The following is a 26,865-nucleotide window of genomic DNA, read 5'->3' as shown; positions in this document are numbered from 1 at the left end:
TTATATGTTTACAGAAAGAAGTACAGATAGATAAACATTTACAACCAGGAATAAGAGTTACAGTCAAATTATCTGACCAAGATCCAGGTAAAATTTATTCCATATTCTAGTTGTTCAATTTCCTTATTATTGCGAACCCAATGAAAGTTTTCCACAGTGCCATCTCTATCTTGACCAGGTATTTAAACTTTTGCAAGTTCACCTGTCCTATTGAATAGATACAATAGCTATTGTTCTCTGTGTAGTTTATTCTCTGGGACCTTTAAATTTCTTCTAAGAGAAATCTATCATTCATTGATTAAATTACCTGAGTAAAAAAAATTTCTTATATATAGACAAAAATACTGCTTTTATACTCATTAACTGCATGTGATGATGTAGTTATTCGATATTAATAATATATTTTCATTCAGTTTAATATAAACATTGATTCAATCATAAAAAGTTGATTTCTGTCAAAACTTTCAACATTGTTCCTTTTAAAAAAAAATTTGTTTGACATGAATAAGAACTTGAAAATAATGATGTTTCAAATTAAGATCTTCTTAAATGTATTCTATAACTAAACAAAAAAAAATCAAATTTCAATAGGAACATTGATAAAACTTTTGTTAGAAATCAACTTTTTATGATTGAATCAATGTATATATTCTATCCAAAATATCAACTGCTATCATGTACAACCATCTTTACGACCTACTTTGAGTTTTTATTATAATTTGCAAAGTTCATCACAATTAAGTCCATGAAACAGAACATCTTCTTTTAAATTGAGGATAAGAAATGTTAACTGTTACATAAAATGTTATTTCCAGACAGTTGGCACATAGCAACATACGTGTAATAATCATTTTATTTTAAAAAGTGATTCATGAGTTTTACATTTGCACCATACAGTTTTTCTATTACAATTTGCAGATTTGACATTTCAGGTCAACATTTCTTAACTTGTTAAAATGAATAATTATTCCCTTGAACTAATGCAGTCAATGATAACAAAGTATTGTTTTATTTATAGAGAAAAAGAAATGGAAAGGCATAGTTGTATCACCATCTACACCACAGAAAGAAGCTGATTTGTACTGGGGATACAATGTCAGATTAGCCAGTAGTGTAGGTGCCGTGTTTTCTGAGTGTCCATATAAATCTGGTTATGATCTGGCCATTGGTACTTCAGAAAAGGGATCACATATAGATACATTTACAACATCGGAAAATCTATTTAACTATATTTAAGATGTGTCTTTAAGTAGAAGTATAATTTCTAATTCTTCAGTACAAACTATGGTAATTTGGTATCAGCTATTTTCATCCTCACTGTGCTGTCTAATTATCGTCAATTTTTACATTTCCCTTTGATCTTACTGCCATATATTTTCAAGATCATGGACAGGACTTGATACTCGAAAATATTAGGCAATGCCAAAATGTATAAGTACAGCAACGTCACATGTTCGTTTCCATCCGCTTCAATTTATCAATGAAATGCACACGACTTCATTCATACAACCGAACAACTATCCAAACATTTTGTATGCGAAAAAGTAGTTTTACTTATTATTTCATTTTACTTCATATTCTCAAGCAAAAAAAAAATACAGTTAAGAGAAATTGCTGATAAAAAGAATAATGGCATTTTATTTTTTGCTACCGACTTCATCAACTTGTCCTAACGAGCTCGCTTGATATTCTTGCTGATGAAGTCATTATTAAAAACAAAAATGCCATTATTCTATATATAGAAAGTCATTCTATTCAATGACCTAGACAAAAAAGCAAAGATCCAATGTAGATGTGCTACTGGTTATAACATTGAATGCTAAAATATATGTTAACGAAATTTGTTATACTTTATGTTAAAATGCCAGATTTTGATTGGCTAAAATGAGGGAGATTATTATACCCCGGCTTTAAAAAAGTGGGGTTATACCCACGCTTTAAAAAAAGTGGGAGTTTACTGTTTTGCCTCTGTCTGTCTGTCCATTCATCTGTCCGTCCATCCATCGTCAGTCCGTCAGTCTGTCCATCTGTCCCATGAAAATTTTTTTCGTCGCACATTTTTCAGGAACTACAATACAAGGATTTCTGAAATTTGGTTTCAGGGTTTATATAAGTCAGCTATACTGTGTGATGTGTTTTCAGATTCATCACTCAACAACTTCCTGTTTACTAAACACTTGTATCATTTTACACATGATAGCGAAGTTGAAAATTTTCGGCACATTTTTCTCAGGAACTACAATACAAGGATTTCTGAAATTTGGTTTCAGGTTTATACAAGTCGGCTATACAGTGTGATGTGTTTTCAGATTCATCACTCAACAACTTCCTGTTTACTGAAATATTTGGGCAGGGGTATCATCAGTGAGCAGTAGCTCGCAGTTTAACTTGTTTACTCTATTTCAATTTTTGAATATTATCCTCCCATTCAGACAAATCAAAATTGATAATATAAAGGACAATGAATAGAATTTACATCAATAATTTTAAAGAAAATGCTCAATTGCTATATTTTGGCCTCCAAGCTTTTTCATAGACTGTCAAAATAAAAGATACAAGGTCCCGGGTTCGAGTCCCGGTTGAGACATGCGATTTTGCAAGTAGAATCATGCTCTCCGGTTACACATGTCTTCTGTTTAGATTATAGATATTTAACCACATCAATTTTATGTGTATTAAACTGGTCACATGACAACTAAACAATCTCTCCAAGGACTTTTGTAAAGAAGATGTCTTATTTCTAAGATGTTTGGTTATGTTAAGAGTTTGATCACCATATTACCATTTAGATATATTGTATTTTAGCAAGAGTTTCTGTCGTTTAGGTCTTTTGGTTGGATAACTCTCATGTTTCCTTTCAAAATTTTGTCATTATATGCAGCTCATCATATCAAATTACATTTGTTTATTTTTGTTTTTTTTTCATTTTTATCAATCTAAGATATGGAGCAGATTGTTCAGTTTTTATCAATCTAAGAGGAACATGGAGCAGATTGTTCAGTTATATAGGTTTTTTAAACTTACTTTTTGACAATTTGTAACATCTGTTTTCAGACATGCACTAGTAGTATTTGGTGGTGTTAAAGGTTTAGAGGCAAGTTTAGATGCAGATGAAGCCCTGAATGTAGATTATCCCAGCTTGTTGTTCCAACATTACCACAACACCTGCCCGTGTCAAGGGAGTCGCACCATCAGAACTGAAGTGAGTTATAGAGAAAGAAAAATTGTAAACAGATATTTTTGTTTACAGAATGCAGTTTAAGTTTAAAATTTTTTTTTTAATTGAAAAATAGAAGGCTTTAAAGTTATCATTCAAACGTAAAAGATTTAAAATATTCAATTATTATTATGTTAAAGAGAGTATACTAATAGTAAAGTAGGTTCTTGCTTTAGGGTAGAGTTTTACAATAAAAGATTGTTTTTTTATGCCACCTCCGTAGCGGAGGGGGCATTAAGTTTTACCCTTGTCCGTCTGTACGTACGTATGTCCCAAAATTGGTTTCCGTTCTCTAACTTTAGTTTGCCTCAACCCAATATTATGAAACTTATACACAATGTTTATTACCACAAAACACAGATCAAATTTGAATTTTGGTGGCGTCACTTTTACCGTTCTAGAGTTATGCCCCTTTACAAATGGAAAAATTGCTGAATTTATCGTTTCTGTTCTCTAACTTTAGTTTGCCTCAACCAAATGTTATGTAACTTATACACAGCGCTTATTACCACAAAACACAGATCAAGTTTAAATTTTGGTGGCGTCACTTTAACCGTTCTAGAGTTATGCCACTTTATAAATTGAAAAATTGCAAAATTTTTATTTTCTTCTAAATATTAAGTAATTTTTAAATAGGAGTTATCTTCCTTTGTCCATGATTATAGTTGAATCAACTACAATTAATGCTTTATACAATGCAATGTTTAATTTTGACTTCCACTGATAAAACACAGATCAAGTTGAATTTGGGTAGTGTCACTTTAACCATTATTGAGTTATGCCCCTTTATAAATCGAAAGATTGCAAAATTTTTAGTTTCCATTCTGTTACTTAAGTTTGCCCCAACCAAACATTATGAAACCTATACACAATATTCATTACCACAAAACTAAGATCAAGTACAAATTTTTTGTTTCTGTTTTCTAACTTTAGTTTGCCTCAACCAAATGTTATGAGACTTATACACAATGCTTATTACTTCTTAATACAGATTGAGTACGAAATTTGGTGGCAACACTTTTACCATTCTTGAGGTACCTCCCTTTATAAACACAAAAATTGCTGAATTTTTCGTTTCCGTTCTCTAACTTTAGTTTGTCTCAACCAAATGTTATAAAACTTATACACAACCATTCTAGAGTTATGCGTGTTTACAAATAGTAAAATTGCTGACTTTTTAGTTTCTGTTCTCTACTTAAGTTAGCCTCAACCAAATGTTATGAGACTTACACACAATGCTTATTACCACAAAACTCAGATCAAGTTCAAATTTGGGTAGCGTCACTTTTACCGTTCTTGAGTTATGTCCCTTTATAACTATATGATATGCAAGCGGGGGCATCATCTGTGTCCACATGTGGACACTATCCACGAGTATGTTAAAATATACTTTTCACTTTTTGGTCTTTTGGAAAATGTTGTTTGTGCTGTATTTAGACCCCTCTACCAAGAAATTTGTTTTATATGCACACGTATAAAAAATGCAGTTTTTTTATACAACGCAATCATAGGTTCGAACGTTGTTTTCAATTTAGATTTGTTTATATTTTTTCGTTTGGGCTTGTATTATATTTTCCTTCTGGTTTAAATGATCCGTTCATCCTATTTCGACTCTTTAAAATTCAAGAGTCAATCCTAAATTGAGGTAAATTGTATGGTTTTCCAAATACCATTTCGATCCCTAACATCACTGAAGAGACATTAATTGTCGAAATCCGGATATGGTGTATAAATTTTTTGCACCTCATGTTTGCGATTTACCATCTTTTCGCAATTTTATTGTTTTCTGTTTGGTATTAAAATTAATAATTAAGATCCATGTAACATCTGGTGATCAATTTATTTGGCAATCGCCAATGGCAGTCAGCAGGGTTTAAGAACATCAGTTGTTCGACCTGTTTGTCAAATGCGTTTTGTTAAAATATACTTTTCACTTTTTGGTCTTTTGGAAAATGTTGTTTGTGCTGTATTTAGACCCCTCTACCAAGAAATTTGTTTTACATTCACACGTATAAAAAATGCGGTTTTTATCCAATGCAATCATAGGTTTGAATGTTGTTTTCAATTTAGACTTGTTTATCAAAAGATATATATACAGCTAGTCTTAAAATTCACCTATCAGACACTCAACACTATTTGATTAACACCTTAAAAGTTAAAATGAAAAGAAAAATTTGTATCATCATAATCTGGCGCAGTAGCAGTACCCTTTAAGGAAGACATCATTAATCCTAATTTGTTATTCATTAAGCAATGAGTTCATGAAGGATTTTTCAAGTTATTGCCAAAAAATAAATTATAAAAATCTAAGCACTGTATAAAACATCAGTGATTTCCCACACTTTTTTCAAATATACAAAGAACTCATCGTAAAGCTTTTTTAACAGTCATATTTGGTGTTCAACAGTCTCACTGGTCATATGTATTTTATGGTTTGATTTGTAAATCAATATTTGTAACTTCAGTAACAAATTAAAAGGCAAAGACTATTTATTTCTTGAGAAATGATGTGAAAACATTGATGTTGTAGACTGTTTGTATACTGTAAACCAACTTGATTTTGTGGATACTTTCTTTCGAGCCATCTTCACGGTGATTTATGTTCCCTATTTTGTAATTTTCTTGAAGTCTTTATAAAAAAGAAGACCTAAGTTTTACATATTGGTTACAATTTATATTTGCGTTTTTTTTTCTACCTGAGAAAGAAGTAACAATTAATTGCTCACAAAAATAAATTATTTTCGTGGATAATTTATTTCACGTTTAGCCCTTTTCAACAGACTTTGCCGCAATTTATTTTTTCAAGTTTTTTTTATTTTCTTGATGAATTTATATTGGGGGAGACCCAAGTGTCACATTTTTTCTAACGATTTATATTCACTATTTTTTATCTTTTCATGAAAATAAATTGCTTGCGAAAATTAGTTGGTTTACTGTATTCTATTTATAAACAAATGATACATACTAAGCACTCAATGTTTATATTTTAGGTTGGTTGACTTAATGTCCTGGAATGATTCAATACCAAGTAAGGGAAAAACACAACAACTTAAGTATGTAAAGAATAAGTTTGGCAGAGCAAGTTTGGTCCTTGGAGGTTACCGTTACAGTGCTAAGACCAAACGAAACAACAGAATTTACTGGCGTTGTACAATTGCATCCTGTAAAGCAACAGTTAACACACATGAGGGTCATTTGGTCAAAGTTGGCACACCACATAACCATCCAGACTACCAGACAGGGTGGTTCAAAATGTAACTATGCAATGTTTTGTTACTTAATTTTGAATATATACTGTAAATTCAGAAATTAATGTGTGCATTTATTATTGCAAATCCTTGACCTCTGGATAAGATATGATATCCAATTAATGTGATTGCCAAAATTTAATGATGGAACATCATTACTGAAATTATGAATGCTAGTTTTTATTATTGCGAACCAGAAATTGTTGCATTTTTTGCATTGATATAAACATTGCAATAATTTCTGAATTTACAGTAGTGTTTTTTATATCAACATATAGTGTTTCATTTTTGTTTCATTTGAGTCAAAAAGCGAGACATAGGTATGCTGTTTCCGGCGTCAGCAGCGTCAACAATGTATTTTTTGTGATGAGGTCTAGTTCATGGTGAACCACTAGTGGTAGGTCAATGATATTTGGTATGCAGTTGTATTAGCATTGGCACATCTCATTACCATGGAGATTATTTGGCCCCGCCCCCTCAGTCAAGGTCTATTGACTTTTAAACTTTGCTTAGTTTACATGTATTAGTTTGTGATTAGGACAGTTTATGGGGAACCACTAGTGGTAGGTCAATGATATTTGGTATGCAATTGTATTAACATTGGCACCACATCTCAGTACCATGGAGATTATTTAGCCCTGCTCCCTCAGTCAAGGTCTATTGACTTTGAAACTTTGCTTAGTTTACATGTATTAGTTTGTGATTAGGTCAGTTTTAGGGAACCACTAGTGGTAGGTCAATGATATTTGGTATGCAGTTGTATAAGTATTGGCATATCTCATTTCCATGGAGATTATTTGGCCCTGCCCCCTCATTCATGGTCTATTGACTTTGAAACTTTTGCTTAGTTTTCATGTATTAGTTTGTGATTAGGTCAGTTTAAGGGTAACTGTTAGTGGTAGGTCAATGATAATTGGTATGCAGTTGTATAAGCATTAGCACATCTCATTTCCATGGAGAATATTTGATCCTTACCCCTCAGTCATGGTCTATTGACTTTGAAACTTTTGCTTAGTTTACATGTATTGGTTTGTGATTAGGTCAGTTCAAGATGAACCACTAATGCTAAGTGAATGATATTCGGTAATCGGTATGCAAATGTATTGGCATTTGCAAGTTTCATTTCCATGGAGATTATATAACCCCACCCCCTAATTATGGTTCATTGACTTTGAAACTTTTACATAGTTTACAAGTTAATGTTTGTGTTTAGGTTTGTTTAAAGGGAACGACTTATGAAAAGTCAATGGTATTTGGTTTGCAGTTGTATTAGCATTGGCACATCTCATTTCCATGGAGATTGTTTAGCCCTGTACCTTCAGTCATGGTTCATTGACTTTGAATATTTGCATAACTTACATGTTAAAGTATTGCTATTTTACATTTCATAATAAACCAATTATCTTTGAAAACTGGATTAAGAGTAGTATAATATACTTAAATGACATTCTAGATGACACTATGTCATTATCAGAAAAATATATTTTAAACAATAAAGTGTAAGGTAAACTGGATTGCAGAATTTCATATATTGAAACAAGCTTTTCCACAAAATTGGATTCACATAGTTAAACAAGAAAATTCTGTTCAAAGTACAGTAAATGTCAAGAGAAATAAGATCACATGGAAATATCGTTATTTTGAGACTACATGTTTTTCAAATAAAATGTTATATGATTCGCTAGTGAATAGTAAAAAAGAACAGTCAGTAGGGATAAACAGGTGGCTTAAAATTCTACCAATGCAAGAAGCTCCAAATATGAATTCACTATGTAACTTTATTTTTAAATATTTAACTGAAAATAAATTAAAAATATTCAGATGGAAATTACTACAGTTTATTGTACCAACAAAAAAGCTTTTATTACAATGGAAAATAACTAATAATAATATGTGTAATTTTTGTAACATAGAAGAAGACTATGATCACTGTTTTTTCAATTGTTCTTATTTGACAAGATTTTGGCAGCAAATTTACGACCTCTTAAAAAGGAGTGATATAGATTTTTTAATAAAACTAGAACACCTGATATTTGGATACAAAATCACAGACAACAAATATTACTCAATAAATTTTTTAATTACAATACTTAGTTTTTCAATATATAAGTCATACTATGTATCTGAGCAGAAAACAAAAAAACATAGACGTCTACAGAATTTTTGTCAATGAATACACTAAGAGAGTAGACACCAATATTAATGGACATAAGACAATAAGTCCAATGTTACTAACAATTAAAAGGAACATAATCAATGAATAATATTTCTAGTATTGTTATTATAATGTTTTGTAAAGAAAATGTATGTCAATTTATCTAATCAGCTGACTATTCCCTGGGTAGTCAGTGGATCATAACAGGGTACGTCAAGAGAAGCTTGGAATCTTGATGATTTATGTAACAAGCAATATTTGATTAATAAAATTATTATGTTGTTTAAAAAAAAAAATGTATTGCTATTTTAATTTCAACATTTGCATTTTCAAAATAACAAATAGGCGAGACATATATCTGTGTTAACAGTTTATTATATAATTTTTATATTTCCGTTTATTATTTAAATATGGCGATGTGGAGATGTGGTATAATTGCCTATGAGGCAACAATATATCACATAAGGACAAGGATGTGGATGTGGAGATGTGGAGATGTGGAGATGTGGAGATGTGGTATAATTGCCTATGAGGCAACAATATATCACATAAGGACAAGGATGTACACAACTTTTTATCAAAAAATTATCCATTGTTTAAAAAATATTATTTGCAACCTGGCCATTTTTTGTTTTTGATGCATATTTTTTATGTCATTGGGTAGTTGTCTCATTGAGGTAGATGCATTCTCCTTTTATTCATGATCAATGATGTACAACTTTTCACTCATTTATATAATTTCAAATGATTTGATGAGCGAAGTTCATAAGGTTTTGTTTCATTAGTTGTTTTTATTACATTGTTTTAGTTTTTTTACATTTCAATAGTTATTTTTTACATTGTAATAGCTTTACTTTGTATAGTTTTACATTGTAATAGTTTTACATGCAATAGTTTTACTTTGTAATAGTTTTACATTGTAATTATAAGTTTTACATTGTAATAGTTTTAGTTGCAATAGTTTTACTTTGTAATAGTTTTACATTGTAAAAAGTTTTATTTTTTGTTTACATTGTTACAATAATAGTTTTACATTGTAATAATTTTTTTTGAGTTAAATAGGTTTTTTACATCGCGATGACCTTGAGGTCATTTCGATGTATTGCTATCGCCTAAATTTCCATTAATGCATAAATTATGCAAATTAGTTTTGGGATTTTAACCGATCTATAAACATGATAAATACGCGAACATAAACTAGTGCAAAATAACATTCCTTATCGTTTGATATAAAAACATCTCTTCAATGAATACTGATACAAATATTTTTGTTATTATTAATAATATGAAAATGTTTTGTAGTATATATATATATTTATATATATATAAGTAAAAAATCATTGATTATATCAATGCACACGTACCGATAGTCTGGGAACGTGACACAATATTCTCAATAAGCGGACTTCCGGTTTGAATAAATATAATTTGCGGGAAAATATGAAAATATGAATGGTTACTCGTATCCAAACTTTTAGAAAAATCGAATTTTTACAGAAAAGTGTCCGCCATGCACTTGCATTGCACTATCATAAGTAGAATAGTAGAATAGAATGATATACAAATGGATGGAAATCATATATATATGTAACTGTTATTTTAATATAATATATACCAACAAATCAGTGTATACAAATCAGTGTATACTGATTTGTATCACTACAACATAAAAGTTATTACGGTGAAGTGTAATTTCCTGTCATTTATTCGTCATCCACACACAAACTTGTCTCAGAAAAAAAATAATTCTCTGTACATTAATTTCAGTTTCAGGTAAAGAGATATGTGATTTTTTTCCTGAGACAAGTGCTTTTGACCATCCACAAGGACTTGTGGTCATCCGATGTTCAGTACTTCAGTACTTTGATTTTACATTGTAATCCTTTTTTTTTTACATTATATTATTAAAAATATTTTTTTCATTACTTGTATCTTGCAGCAATGAACCACCAGAACTGTCCTGTGACAGTCAGCAAAGTGAAAATAAATCTATGTCAGAAGAATTTATAACAGCGGGTCAAGAGACTCAAGATGAAAGTGTTCCACTTCACTTGGAATGTGAGGAAGTGTTTTCAGTAGACAGTGATGACAAACAAGGTACAACAGGTTTGAGATCATGAGTTTGATGTATCATTAAGAATCTCAAATTTGATCTATTGAGGTCTATCCCTCTGGATCTTATGGTGTGTTTAGCCTTTAAAAAATGGCTGAAACCAATTTAAACTTCTCTTGGCAACAATAATCCTTGTGTTCAGTTGTAAAATTGTATCAACATGGCATATGTTTTTATGTTTTTGCTTTCACCTAAGATGCATCGGTAGATTGGGACAAAACAGATTGGTCTTACAAATTGAAGTTTTTGCTGATCATAAAACACAGTTCAACACACATGTTTTTTTAATGTAAGATGCCTGTACCAAGTCAGGACTTTAGCAGGCATATTTTCTACAATTACAATTTGTGGCAAATGTTGGCATATTTTTATGACAATTTTGTATAAATTTCTACAGAATTCTGTTTCAGATCAATTTGTAAGTTCAAATTCAAACTGTGATGACAACAGCATTGATACTCAAAAGAATAGTATATCCTCTAGATCACATGACAAAAAACTAATGGTAAATGTGGACAACTCAATATCTCGATCATGTGACCTTGACAACTCAGCATCGTCCAGATTATATGACAAGAAACCAGAAGGGAACGTTTCAAGACTGGATACTCACATGGACAACTTATTGTCTAGATCACATGACAGATCACATGATTTGGAAAACTCATCACCATCCAGATCACTTGACTTGGATAACTTGGAGTCATCTAGATCAAATGACAATACATCAGAGGTAAGTTACAATGTTTAGACTTGATGATCACATGAATAAGTCATCAGCTCAATCACATGACAGATCACATGAACTGGATGACTCATCATCGTCAAGATTAAATGACAAGAAATCAGTGGTAAGTGTGTTTAGACAGCATTCACATTAATGACTCATCAGCTCAATCACATGACAGTTCTCATGTTCTGGAAGACTATTGTCTAGATCACATGACAGATCTCATGACCTGGATCACTCATCATCTAGATCACATGACCTGAATAACTCATCATCTATATCGCATGACAGGTCACATGACCTGGATAACTCATCATCACCTAGATAATATGATAAGAAACTTGCAGGGAATGTGCTTAGAATTGATACGCACATGACTTTTTCAGTATCTAGATCTCAAAAACAAGGAATTAGGGGTAATCATGTTACACTTTGAAGGTCATTCATGCTTGACTTGTGTTTCTCAAATCATATAATTTTTATCATCGAGGACATACTAAATATCTTAAAATGGAAATATAGTGTGTTTTCTGAAAGTAAAATAATTTGATTCATAACATACCAAAAATGAAAACTATAATTTAAATCAGGATTTAAGATGATTTTTGGAGACTCTGCAGATATGCACAAATTATCATTAGGTCATACAAAAGATGTTTTGACATTAATTTCAAGTTAGCTATCATAAGCATCCTATGGAACAGCTATGTTACATATAAAGCTATTACACTCTGTAATTCCAGCATTGTGAGCTCAATATTTATATTTGTTGTATTTTTCTTTTTGTAAGTTAATGGAATCGCCTGGAAAGGAAGAAGAAGTACAACAGACGCCAGAATTCTACTCTTCAGTCGATGAGGAACATATATTGCAGGTACAGTGGCAATGTCATCTGCATACCAGCCAACTTTTGAAAATCGCCATGGGGGTTTTTGTGTGCAACAACATTTTTTAGGGTTACAAATTTTGTGTCGTTTTTGTATGTCTGTGTTTTACTCTAGAAATGTGTAATTTTTCTTCTTTTTTCATATGGTATACTGATGATGAGCTAATAAGCCCTTTTCTTCTTTTTTCATATGGTATACTGATGATGAGCTAATAAGCCCTTTTCTTCTTTTTTCATATGGTATACTGATGATGAGCTAATAAGCCCTTTTCTTCTTTTTTCATATGGTATACTGATGATGATTCTTGTACTCATCCTAATGTGTAGAAAAGATAGTACATTAAGTTAGATTAATTACCAGCAAAATCTTTTCTTGTGTAGTTATAACTGACTTTTCCATATATAAATATGGACAAAGAACATTTATCTGAATTTCCTCGTGAAAAATAAAGGACAAGATTTTTAATAATTTGAAAATTTGATAACAATAATTATGACTATGTATGGACCAGTTACAATAAGTGTTATGTCCAAATAAGCTACTATTTATTATGTTTATGGTAGCACTGCTCTCTTCAGCTCAAATTTTATCAAAGAAAACACACTTCATTGACTTGTATTAAACTTGGTTCATATTTCAATAGTCTGATTTAATTAACTCAAAGATATGAAAACGTCTTATGAATAGTTCTTTTGTGTTACTGAATATGCTTGCTTGACCGTCTTGAGTTGCTCATTATCTGGTTGTACAAAGAAGTTACCGACAGACTTGGTAGTGTTCTGAGCTGTGAAGAACTTCTTATGAAGTTGAACAGTCCTTGCCTGCTTTACAAGGCATGTGTTATCCCTATTGTAAAATTTGTCAACCAGCCTCTCAATTGATCAACGCTTTACTATGTAGGTGACTTAAGAACTTTCTTGCAAATTATAATTCAATAACCATTATCATAATTTTGACAATTTTGACAATTTTGACAAACAGACAAAGGAATACAACTCAAAACTTCCAAACGAGTTTCATTCTGTGGTTTTTTAAAATGCACCAATTAATCAGGAGATGAAAACGTAATAAAAAAAAAATACAAATGTGATTTGCTATTTGTTGCTGATCTTAATTGTCTCCCTTGGGAAAAGTTAAAAACCGGGAATGAACAAATTTTTCCTGTAGGTTTTTACAAAATTTTGTTAAAGGACTTTTTTCACAATCACGATCGTGCAATCCTGACAAGGGGTCAAAGTTGTGTAGTTCATGCCAAAATCATGAAAGTTGGCAGGTATGCATCTGGTAAATAAACACAAGGTACTGTAACACATAACAGTAGTATCATGTTATATACTATAATTACCCATTTATATTTTGGAGTCCTTTTATTTCCTATGTTACTTAATCCCAAGTATTGACTGGGGTAAATATGGTATTGAAATATGGTCATCCCTTAATTTCAAGACTAGAAAAATAGTGAAAATATAGATCTTAATCAAAATTAAAAAAATCTTCTGATAAACCATTATGAAGTCAATTAGAAATGAGAAATAATCTAACAGCCTGAATGAAACAATTATGACAGATGGCAACTTATGACAACAGGCTCCTGGATTGGGACAGGCACATACAGAATGTTGCTTGGGTAAACATGTTTGCAAGTGTGGAATCCTCCTCACAAATTCAGTTAAAAGATGTCATAAGCAGTCTGAGAAAAACATGATCTTATGCAATGCAATGCCAAAATATAAGAATCTGCAGGATGAAAGACATCAAGTTTTAATGACTTGATAGGAATACATTTTTGTTTAGGGGCCAGCTGAAGCCGGCCTCTGTGTGCGGTATTTTCTCGCTTTGTTGAAGACCGATTGGTGGCCTTGGGCTGTTTTCTGCTCTTTGGTCGGGTTGTTGTCTCTTTGACAAATTCCCAATTTCCATTCTCAATTTTATAAGAGTTTATAAGAGGCAATGATAAGAAAAGAAATTACCCAAACTTAATGAATTTTTATACAACATAAATTGAAAAGCATTACATTATACATAAACACCTGTAAGTTTTGATATCAACAATTTTTTTCTTTTTTCAGTAATGAAACCAAGAAAAGTTTACATAAGGAGACCCCCTCGGCCATTTACATATGCCTCTTTGATACGACAGGTAAGTAGTCCAACTACTGTATCACTAGTCTGTCAAGACTGAGGTTGTGAGTTGGAACCCCTCACATGGCAGGTGCATTTGACTCTAATCTTAATTGACTAGGATTGACAGTTTATTTGCAAAAGGTCACTGGTTCTCTCTGGGCACTCCCGCTTCCTCCACCAATAAAAACTGACCACCATGAAATAGCCAATAGTGCTGAAAGTGAGGTTAAGCACCAACAATCAATTAATAGATACCACAGGTAATATTACCGATAAACACTGAACACAAATAAAAATAAAATTACAATCATTGTTTACAATAATATTGATGGTTTTTCAAGGTACTATTTAAAAAAGGGGCAGTAAATATGAAATGGGCAATTAAAAATGAACAAAAACAGACAATATTATTGCTGAAAGAAAAATGATAAAAAGACAAACATCAATCCACTCAACACATCATTGAAAACTAAAGATTAAGCAATACAACCCTGGAAAAAACAGAAGTGATTCCAGATGTTCTATAGACTTGTTCATGTCCCTTCCTAATTTATTTTTTTCAATTTTGCCCCTGTAACAATTTTACTGCTATAACTAAGAGATTTCCATTATACTGACATCTGCAGAGGAGTTCTCTGTCAGTTTTCAGTAAACATATAAATTAGTAAGAAAAAAATTAAAGAAAGGGAATTGTAGCAAGTCTAGGTGTTTTAGAAAGGTCATTTGTTTCTGCCCCACTAGTTACAGCAAACAAAATCTACAGATTACTGTTATAGCTGTTAGAAATTTTACAACAGAAGGTTTACTTTGAAATAAAAGTGCAAATCACCTGTCACAAAAAATCTGATAACTGCAAAATAACATTTCTCAATTTTACATCAAGATACAGATAAGCAAGAAATCATCTCCTTCTGTTGTGTATTAAGAGATTTATTATAATTTGCAGAATCTTTTTTTTTAGATGAGAAGTTAGCATTAAACTCCTTTCTGTAAAAATTTTAATTTTGGATTTCTGTTTGATTAAAGTGAATATAAGGTGTGTGAAGTATATGTCAGTGAGACATCAACCCAGCGACAAAAATAACATAAAAACTTCAACATACTGTGTTCAACAATTCACAATTGTTCATATAAAATGTCATGCTCCAAATCTTCTGTAATCTATCAAAGTTGTATATAGATTAAGCAGAAACTATCAAGATCTGCCACCAATCAAAAAGTCTTGAAAAAAAAAACCTAAAAAATAATGATAATATTTAACATCTTAAAAATCTGTTTCAGAATTGAAGCTACTTTTTGACAGTTAATTTAAACTGAATTGCTAAACCGCAATTATCACTTTCAGCCTTCTAAGGGCTATTCCATTAAAATGTATGTGGGAGGGTAGGAAGGGACTTTCAAAATATCCCTACAACCAAGAACCATTTTTTAGATAATTTTGCATAATGGTTATAGACGCATACTGAAAAAAGACCCATGACCCACATTCAATAATTAAACTTCCCTTCCTACCCTCCCACATACATTTTAATGGAATAGCCCTAAGTATGATTTTGCCGAAAGGGTAAATGATAATTTGGTGTCTTAATTTTCTGGATAAGTTACCCATTACTGAAGTCTGGTTCATCTGATAACACTATATTAATGAAGAGAAACTTATAACAAAATCTGTACAATGACTTTTTCACAATTTTGAGATTCTTTAGACACATTTAATTTCTTGGGATAGAATTTTGCCTCAATAAATGAATGCTGTGTTTGTGAGCTCCACTGTTTACTGTTGATGTAAATTAAAATATTCAATGTCACAGACTAGAAATTTATACACAGGCAAATTTCACTCACATCAATTTCACTTGAATTTAAATTCATGTGAATCTCACGTGAAATTCATGTGAATCTCACGTGAATTTCACCTCAAACGAGCTTATACTTGAAACTCGCGTTAAATCAATTCAAGCGAGTTTCAACTTTCAAGTGAATCTCATGTGAAACACACGTGAAAATCACATGAATTTTTTTCACATGAAATTCACGTTAATTTTTAAAATAAAGTAATTCAAATAACATCTAAATTTTCAAATTTATTTAAAAAAATGAAAAATACCAATTTCTTTTTTGTAAAGTTCACGTGCACTTTCATGTAAATTTGTCTCAATGCTTATGTTATTACGTTACAGTAAGAACTGAATTCCTCTACACTTCCTACTAAATACATCTCAAATATCTAATTCTTCCAAAGAAGTTACTTCTTTAGTAAACATAGCCAACAAAACAGCTATAGAAGCCTTGAAAAACGGTGAAGTTTACATTTATTATTATTTTAAATGTGTTTACATTATCCATTTCACTTATTTAGATAAAATTATGTGAATAAGACACGTATATCAGAAACATATATCCATCCGAATACACATTGTAAGACTGTAACGAATCACACATGGTGGCTGTTGAATATTTCAGTGTCAATTTTATTGTCTATCGATTTTAACATAACAAGGTCAAATCAGGCCAGTAAATTAAATGCTGTATTCACAGGTAGCGTGTTTTATTTGTTACCTGTAATTATATGTTACCTGATGAATTGTACTTTTTATGTTAGTAGAAATAGAGTGATGTATATTGTCGATTTCTGTATGATTGTTATAAAAATGTGTTTTAACTGTACTGTTTGTAGGCATGTACAGTTATGTGAGGAGCTATTACAAAAATATGAAATCATACTTTGAAATAGCATCTAAATTTTTGATAAACTTAAGTAGTTTAAATGTGAATGGTACTAAAAATAAATCTAAAAGAGACAGAGTAATTGAATGGATTAAATCTGAAAACTGTTCTGTTTGTTTTTTACAAGAAACTCATTTTGATGAAAACATAGAAACAGAAATAAGAAATAATTCAGAGTATGATATATTTTGCAGTCACGGAACGGCCTCTTGTAGGGGTGTGGCTATTCTCATTAAAAAGTCACTGAATTATAAGTTGATAAATAAACATAACGATGTAGATGGACGATTAGTTCTTCTTAATGTAGAAAGTGATGAAAGCGTTTTTACACTAATGTGTATATATGCACCTAATTGCAAAAGTAATAGAAATATATTTTTCAAAAAAGTAAATGATATATTAAAAGAACAAGGGATAGGAATTACAATAATGGGTGGAGATTTCAATGATACGATGAAAGCTATAGACAGAAAAACTACTCGTTCAGAGGTAAAAAATATCCAATCAGTAAATAGTTTAAAATCTTTAATAAAAATAAATAACTTAACAGACATTTGGAGATATTCAAATAAAAATAAACAACAATATATTTGGCGAAGAAAAGATAAATCACAGGCAAGTAGAATTGATATGATTCTGATAGGCTCAGACTTCATACCACAAGTAGAATGTTGCAAAATTAAACCTGCAGTTATTGGTTCTATGGATCATCAAAGTGTTTTTATGAAATTTAAACTGGTGCATCAGAAACCGGAAGGGGGTACTGGAAAATAAATAATTCTATATTAGAAGATAATGACTACATACAATTAGTTAATAAAGAAATGGATAGCTGCTTTATGAATAATCGTAATTTAAAAAACCTTGGTTTAGCATGGGATATATTTAAAATAAAGGTAAGGGAGGCAACTATAGCTTATTGTAAAACTAAAGCAAAATTTACAAGAGAAAACTTATGAACTCTTGAAAAAAAATTAGAAATAAAATTGAAAATTAGAGATGAGCAAGAATCTGAGAATAACATTTTAGATAAAGGTATTGAAGAACTTGAAAATAAAAATACCAAAATTTACGAACAAAAGGCTAAAAGGGCTCAAATTAGATCACGAGAGAAATGGGTTGAATTTGGGGAAAAAATAACTCATACTTTTTAGGTTTAGAAAAACAGAGGCAGGTAAAAAAGTCAATCAATAAATTAAAAGGAGAAAATGATGAGATTTTAACGGATCAAAGTGATATACTATGTAGTATTAAAGAGTACTATAAAAAGTTATACTCGACGCAAAGCCCTGATAAAACATCAAGTGATAAATATATATTTGAGACAAAACTAGAGAAAGAAATGGATGAAAATGATAAATCAGTCTGCGATGGGGATATTACAGTAGAAGAATGCTCAGATGCTATTTATAAAATGAAACTTAATAAATCTCCTGGTTTAGACGGATTAACAGTTGAATTTTATAGAAAATTTTGGGATAAATTAAAGTACATAGTAGTAAACATTCTTAATATTGGATATAAAGATCAAACACTTACATATTCACAGCGTACAAGTGTATTAACGCTATTATTCAAAAAAGGTGATCCATTGTCACTAAATAATTACTGTCCTATTTCCCTTTTAAATATTGACATGAAGCTTCTATCGTACGCTCTAGCACAACGATTGAAAAAGATCCTACCAAAAATTATTAAAGAAGACCAGACTGGATATGTAAAGAATTGATTTCACTGATTTATACAAAATTGAAGGGGTTATAGTCTTTGTTGATTTTTCTAAAGTGTTTGACTCTTTAGAATGGAATTTTATGTTTTCAGTTTTAAAACATTTTGGATTTAATGATTCTTTTATAAGATGGGTTAAGACTTTATATAGCGATATTCAAACATGTGTTATGAATAATGGTTGGATATCTGATGTCTTTAAAAACACCAGGGGTATACGCCAAGGATGTCCTTTATTGGCATTATTATTTGTTTTATCGGTGGAAATCATGGAGTCAAGATTAAGAAGCAATACCGATTTTAAAGGTATCAAAATCAAATTGGAATGCAAAAATCATAGCATAAAAATTTCGCAACTAGCAGACGATACTACTTTATTTTGTTGTTCTAAATATGACGTTCAGTTAGCTATGAACGAAATTGAAATATTTGGTTCTTATTCAGGATTGAAATTAAACAGAAATAAAACAGAGGGTTTATGGGTAGGAAAGCTTAAATCATGTAAAGACAAAATTGAGGGAATCAACTGGAGCAATGGACCAGTCAAAACTCTTGGCATATACTTTGGGCATTGTAGAGAGGAATGTGAAAAACTAAATTGGGAAAATAAAATCGAAAAGATGAATAAATTATTTTGTTGTAGGCAGAAAAGAAATCTTACTATTTTTGGAAAAATTTTGATTATTAAAACACTAATTGTGCCTATTTTCACTTTTGTGGGAACTGCCTGTATAGTTTCAGAGAAATATTTGAAAGAAATAGAAAAAAGTTGTTTTAAATTTGTTTGGGATAATAAACCAGATAAAATAAAAAGAAATTCAATCAATGGTCCATTTGAAAAGGGGGGATTAGATATGATAGATATAAGAAGTTATTTCACTGCTTTAAAAGCTATGTGGGTTAAAAGACTAGTAACTGATTGTGAAGGAGGTTGGAAAATTATACCTCAGCCATATTTTTTAATTTTGGGTCAAACTGGTTAGTGTTTCAAACAAACAGTGGGGATAAGCCAGACGAAAGCCTTGAAAATATCCCAGATTTTTATAAAAATATCCTTAAATGTTGGAAATTGACTGGAGGAGGTCTAATGAAAAAACCTGAAACATTTACAGATATAAGAAAACAAATATTATGGAACAATAAATTTATTAAATTTGAAAATAAAGCTATAGTTTTAAAAAATTGGATTAAAAGCGATCTTATTTATGTAAATGATATCATAGATGAAAAAGGCTGCATTTCTCAAGACATCATTTTTAATAAACTAAAAAATAAATCAAACTGGCTAGCTGAAATTAATTTGGTAAAGAAATCAATACCAAAAGACTGGGTAGCAATTTTAAAGTCGGAAAATTCTGTAAAAAGTACTGTAAATATAAAAAGAAACCAATTTATATGGAAAGGTTTACCTATAAAATTAGAATCATTATCAAACAAACTTTTATATAAATCTCTGATAAATAAAAAATTTGAACCAGCTATTGGACCCCAAAAATGGCTGTGTATACTTGATATAGATGATGTGTTATATCGAAACAATTTATATAAATTTTTATTCAGATATTTAAAAGAAAATAAACTTAAAATTTTTAGATGGAAATTACTACAACATATTCTACCTACAAAGAAAATTATTCAGGTGGAAAATTGTAAACAATAGTTTTGTAACTTTTGTACACAAGAAGAAGATTATGATCACTTCTTTATACTATGTCCGTATTTAGAACATTTTTGGAATAAAATAAATGAAGTTTTAAAGAAGAGTAAAATAACTTGTAAGATAAAATTAAGACATTTTTTATTTGGATATAAAACTTCAGACGAAGAATATTTTAACTTTAACTATTTTTTAACAATTGTTGGTTTTTCAATTTACAAAGCCTATTACATATCTGATCAAAAGACAAAAAATGTCAATGTTTTCTCAATTTTTCTTAATGAGTTCAATAGAAGAGTATGTTTGACAATGACAATCAAAAGTAATGTTTTAGCAACCATTAGAAAACATATGAATAATCATTATGAGTGATATTATTTAATATATATTTGATGTAATATAAATTTTACAACTAATTACTGCCCTGAGTGATTAGTGAAATGTAACAGGGAACATCAGGAGGAGCTTGGACTCCTGAAGGATATTGTAACAAGCCAATAATTGAAATAAATATTTAATTATGTTGTTAAAAAAAAATGAACTGAATGTGCAATGATGTTGTTTAAGCCGATTGACCTGGGGTCAACTGGTGTTGCTCATTCATAAAAAACAACTTGAGATTGAAATATTTGACAAATATTATCCAAAATCAATTACGTGTGTCTAAAGCATAAAAAATATTGAAATTTATTAAAGGGAGGTAACAAACAATTTTTCTGTTTCAGGCTATTGTAGAATCTCCTAACCGTAACTTAACATTAAGTGAAATCTATCGATGGTTACACAATGCATATTCATATAAACAGATTGATGATATAACCACAATGAAGGTTAGTATGTCATAAGGCTCTCTTTCTATCTGTCTTATTATCAATACCAGTTCTCTGTTAGATTGGAAATCAAGATTCTATCAATTTAATTATATTTAGTATAGATATTGATTCTCATTTAAATTTTGAAATCAGGATCATATCAGTTTAATAATTAGCAGTTGTTTTGTTTAATAATTGGCCGTTGTTTTAGACTATTAAATATGGAAATTGAGATTCTATAAATCTAAATATAAATAGTCATTCTCTATTAAATAAATTTGAAATTCAAATGATGATATTTTTTAGATTTGAAAATAGAGATTTTCTTTTAGTTCAAATTGTTTTATATAAAGATAAGAAGATGTGGTATTATTGCCAATGAGACAATTTTCTCCTGAGACCAAATGACATAAAGGTTAGCAACATATGAATAAATCAACAAATATTCAGTAAGGTTTTTCATAACTGATTTATTAAAAGAATAAAATAAATATGTTTATAGGTTAACGTGATTGATCAACATTTAGAGAATATTAGGAAATTTACATTCACACACACTCACACATCACTTTTTGTGTCTCATCTTTTTAAAGAGGTTTAATAAGAATGTTGTGATCACTCTCAGTTTATTTTTCTTACTTTTGACATCAAAACTGAATGCCATGTTAGAATACAAAAAGTAAAATCACAAAAATACTGAACTCCGAGGAAAATTCAAAAATGAAAGTCCCCAATCAAATGGCAAAATCAAAAGTTCAAACACATCAAACGAATGGATAACAACTGTCATATTCCTGACTTGGTACAGGCATTTTCTTATGTAGAAAATGGTGGATTAAACCTGGTTTTAAAGCTAGCTAAACCTCTCACTTGTATGACAGTTGCATCAAATTCCATTATATTGACAACGATGTGTGAACAAAACAAACAGACACAATAGGTAAAAATGGCACAAACAGGGGTACAACAGCAACACGAACCCCACCAAAAACTGGAGATGATCTCAGGTGCTCTGGAAGGGTAAGCAGATCATGCTCCACATGTGGCACCCGAAGTATCTGATACAAGTGTCTAATGGCAACTAGTGTATTTATTATTTAACTCTTAATGAAAAAGTGAGGTTGTGAGTTCGAACACTGCACCTGGCAGGTGCATTTGACTCCAACCTTAATTGACTAGGGTTTTCAGTGTTTCTGACGAAGGTCTGTAGTTCTCTCTTGGCACTCCAGCTTCCTCCACCAATAAAAATTGACCACCACAAAATAGCCAATAGTGCTGAAAGTGGTGTGTAAACACTAATCAATTAATTAAAAGCTGGTTTTCCTAAAAGATATTACATTTTTTGTTATTTTTGCTTGTAGAACAATGCCAGACAAGTTCTGAGTTTTAATAAATGTTTTGTCCGAGTAACAAATGAAAAGAATGAAGGAGTATGGACAGTTAATGAGAAGGAATTCGACAAACTTATTGCACCACATAGAAAATTAGATGGGTAACATAATATGAAGTCCTTCAAACATTTGGGTCCATAAAATTAGTATATATTGTATGTCAGCTGATCAGCACATCATGTGTTCTTTTGTCTGTTTCAATTTACTGCGATGTTATAGGCATTTATAACTAAACATGGAAACATATAAACAGACTTTATGATACAAATTTGTTGAAAGCATGATTTCTTAAGTAAAAATCTGTTTGATTAAATATGTTTAGTTCCTGTAATTGAAAATCATTTAAGTATGTCACTTATTCAGTTTTCTATGCTTTTTACAAACAATATTTGTAGTGTGTTCAATTATGGGAACCACAAATATTTGTCTTGGTCCAGAGAGCTTTGATCTGATCACTATCACTCATGGTAAAATATTTGAAATAAAAGGCCAACCCATGGTAAAATCAATATAAATTCAAGCCCCTATAAGTTATTTCTTAATTAACCGTATCTGGGTATAATTCAAATCTTATTTACAAAATATGTTATCGTACTCAATATGCATGTAATATTTGCTACTGTCTATTAAGCAGCCACTTAACTATCTATATTTGTATGCTAGTTGCAGTGATCTTTTCTACCTTTTTATTTTCATTGTTGCTGTTTAACCAAGAGAAGCAGTGAATCTGTAAAGAATTCCAATTCAGTGATTAAGGTAAGTAAACATACACATATAAAAACAAGAAGATTGCCAATGAGAGGGATCTCTACCAGACACATACATGTTTTGCTCAAAGTTCAGGGTGTTCGTTGAATTTACTTTTTTTTTGCAAAATTCAGTATTAGCAAACTGAATCATAAGCGATAGAAGCATAATTAATGTAAAAAAAAATTTTCCTAATCATTTAGCCTCAATCACGATGTAATATCACTATGAATAAAGGAAATTTGTGGTATACACCCACAAAACAAAAACTAAACAACAAAAATAACCAAAAAAACATCTAGAGAGTAACATATATACAAATGATACAATCTATAACAATAGATAGATCTATATACAATATGTTTTTGTTACCAGTTACTTTAAAAATGTTGGCTAGAGTAGTGCAAAAGCTTGGTTTTACTCCTGGCACTTTCGATAATGCAAGAGGGGGGGGCAATCTTTTTTTTTTTCAAAACCAATATATAGAAGATAAAGAGAAACTGTAAACAGCCAAAAAGGATCAGATAGACAAGACAAACAACAAAGCAGAAATTGTCAATGCACTTCTTATGGAAGTTATTGTCCTTGAATGACAATTTTAACCATTTGTTTGTATTCTGGGCAAAAACTAGATATAGAGAAACTGGAACCAGTAAAAATGGTCAGCAATACAAGATCAACGAAATGAGATTTTTTAATTATATCCAAGTCTCCAATGTTGGAAATGTGCATAGATCCAGGTAAGCTACACAGGCTCTTTAGAGCATCTAGTTTATTACAGCCTTTACTGAATATCACAGACATTGGTGTAAATTTTGACATCACAAGAGAAAAAGTGTGACACCACAGTGTAAAAGGGATTGTTATATGAAGTCAAAAAGTCAAATATCACAAAATCTCAAATCAAGTGTCAAAAAATCCTAATAGTAATAAGATATATAGATTAATCTTAAGTTGTTTTTTATGAATGGGTTTCTCTAGTTGACCCAAGGTCAATCAGTGTACCGGTAAATGATGTCATTGAACAATCATTTCTTACTGTGATGTTGTAGCATAAGCATTGGTTTTTTTTCCAGAACACCAAACAGCAACCAGAGTAGAATGACCATCTTTACCAAGTATCACAAGAAGCTGCTGTAAGTTTTGAAGTTGATGACTGTAATGAAGAATTATCAAGAAAAGCTGGCCAACCAGAGGACAATGAACATCATTACCAAGTATCACAGGATACTGCTCTTAACATTAATGTTGATGGCTGCAAGGAAGTATTACCTAGAAAAGCTGGTGAACCAGAGCCTGTACAAAAACTACAGAATCTTGTGAACAAGTAAGTTATCCATAAGTCATGGCATTGTTATTTTACCCCATGTTCCAAAGGAGAGGCTATTCTGCTTTACTCCAGTCCATCTGTCTATGTGTATTCAGTCCATCTGTCTATGTGTATTCAGTCCATCTGTCTATGTGTATTCACTCCATCTGTCTGTGTGTAACCTTTTGTCTGTCCTATTAAATTTTTATTTTATTTGTCATGAAAATACAAATGAGACATTCTTGAAATTAGGTATCTAAGTTTGTGTTTTCATGCTATACCATGAATGCTTCTTAGGTCTTCGGAGGCAACAATAGGCAGGCTTTTTATGCCCTCGCAACTAAAAGTGGGGGGGGGGGCATATTGTTTTACCCCTGTCCGTCCATCCGTCCCATCAGCGGTATATAGTTATTCAAGATATTTGCTCTTTTGGGAAATAGTTGAACTTTGTCATTTTTTAGAGTATGTACTTGCATAAGAGGTGCATAGCGTTTCCGGATAACTCCTCCTACAGTTTGAATGCTAGGAAGTTTTCACTTTGCTGGCTGTTTGTACATATATTGAAGGTGTGCATGTGGTCAGGGTTTTGATTTTTATTAATATTTGCTCTTTTGGGAGATAATTGAACTTTGTCATTTTTGGAGTGTATACTTGCATAAGAGATGCATAGCATTTCTGGATAACTCCTCCTACAGTGAACCATAGACCTATGTGCTTCCATTGCTCAACTTTGTGTATTTTTTTTTAATTATTTTCTTTTCATGATTTACATGGACTTGATATAACAATAAATGTGGCAAAGTGACAAAATTATACTAAACCTTGACTTTATACATACACATACAGAGAAATAGAATAAAGCACAATTATTGCTACCCAAAAAGTAACCTTTTACTATCAATTAGCTAAAATATTTTATCAGTTGATCAATTTGAAAAGATGAATCCAAACTTCCAAACTTTGTTAGTCTAGTATGTTTTTTAATTTTAGTTCATTTATATGTTTTGGAGTTTAGTGTGACGTCCATTTTCACTGAACTAGCATACAATTTTAGTTAGGGGCCAGCTGAGGACCACCTCCGGGTGCGGGATTTTCTCGCTGCATTGAAGACCCATTGGTGGCCTTCAGCTGTTGTCTGCTCTTTGGTTGGGTTGTTGTCTCTTTGACATATTCCCCATTTCCATTCTCAATTTTATTCAATAAGGAAAAACATTTTAGAAAATTAGTATTGTGAAAGGACACAGCCTTTTGAATATGCACAATGTATAGATATAGTCTGGGGTTAAAGTTTTATTACCCAATTCAGGCTTGTATAGTCCACGGTTTTATTCTCCAAAATTGAATCTGCCACAAGGGGTGCAGATTATAGAGTATGATAAGCAAGAAATAAGAGAAAAATTTGATTTCGCAAGGTTTGTTTTAAGTTCCACCAGGTTTGTTATTGAAATTGTAGAGGGTGATCTTATGATTTTCAAAACTAATAATTTACCTAATGTAACAGTGCGAACTATACAGGGCCAATTACGGTAGAAATCAATAACTTTGTCAAACCTTCATGAATTTTATGAAATTGGAACAGAAGCTTCTGTATTAATAAGAGATAGCATCTGATACAAGATTTTGAAAACATATTTTCTATTTTTCTGTATTTTACTGATAGATGGGAATAGTATTTTTTAATTACCATTTGGATACATTCTGGAGTTAAAGTTTTTTAGACATCAAATAACTTGGACAGAACTGAAGTTTAAACATTTTTTTTTACTTTTCTGTGTTTTACTGATAAAAATTTTTGCAGTTAATATTCAGATGCTTTTTTTTTTTTTAAGTTTTTAAAACTTTAATAACCTTTTTCAAACCTTCATAGAATTTCTTGAAATTTTTACAGAAGCATCTCAAAATCAAAAGTTACTATCAAGAGTAAAATTTACATTTTGTTCATCGTTTCGCTGTACTTAACTAAATAATGGACTTATTGTTCACCTTAAATATTTAGGTACAGTCTGTGGTAAAAGATTTT

General features: G+C 30.9%; 1 protein-coding gene across 1 annotated transcript; it reads left to right on the top strand.

Moving 5' to 3' along the window:
* LOC127734131 (uncharacterized) lies at window positions 1-22,874 on the top strand. The gene is made up of 10 exons (XM_052243810.1): window positions 1-87; window positions 1,019-1,113; window positions 3,055-3,202; window positions 6,208-6,471; window positions 10,560-10,717; window positions 11,144-11,466; window positions 12,254-12,337; window positions 14,420-14,490; window positions 21,312-21,416; window positions 22,760-22,874. Exons 4-8 carry the CDS (start codon window positions 6,221-6,223, stop codon window positions 14,420-14,422), a joined length of 819 nt encoding a protein of 272 aa, XP_052099770.1. The 5' UTR covers window positions 1-87; window positions 1,019-1,113; window positions 3,055-3,202; window positions 6,208-6,220; the 3' UTR covers window positions 14,423-14,490; window positions 21,312-21,416; window positions 22,760-22,874.
* Window positions 22,875-26,865: the final 3,991 nt, after the last annotated feature.

The sequence above is a fragment of the Mytilus californianus genome, unplaced genomic scaffold (genome assembly GCF_021869535.1).
Source record: "Mytilus californianus isolate M0D057914Y unplaced genomic scaffold, xbMytCali1.0.p SCAF_3, whole genome shotgun sequence".
Taxonomy (NCBI): Eukaryota; Metazoa; Mollusca; class Bivalvia; order Mytilida; family Mytilidae; genus Mytilus; species Mytilus californianus.
Note: the sequence above shows the minus strand (reverse complement) of the source record. Positions and strands in the feature narration are given on the sequence as shown.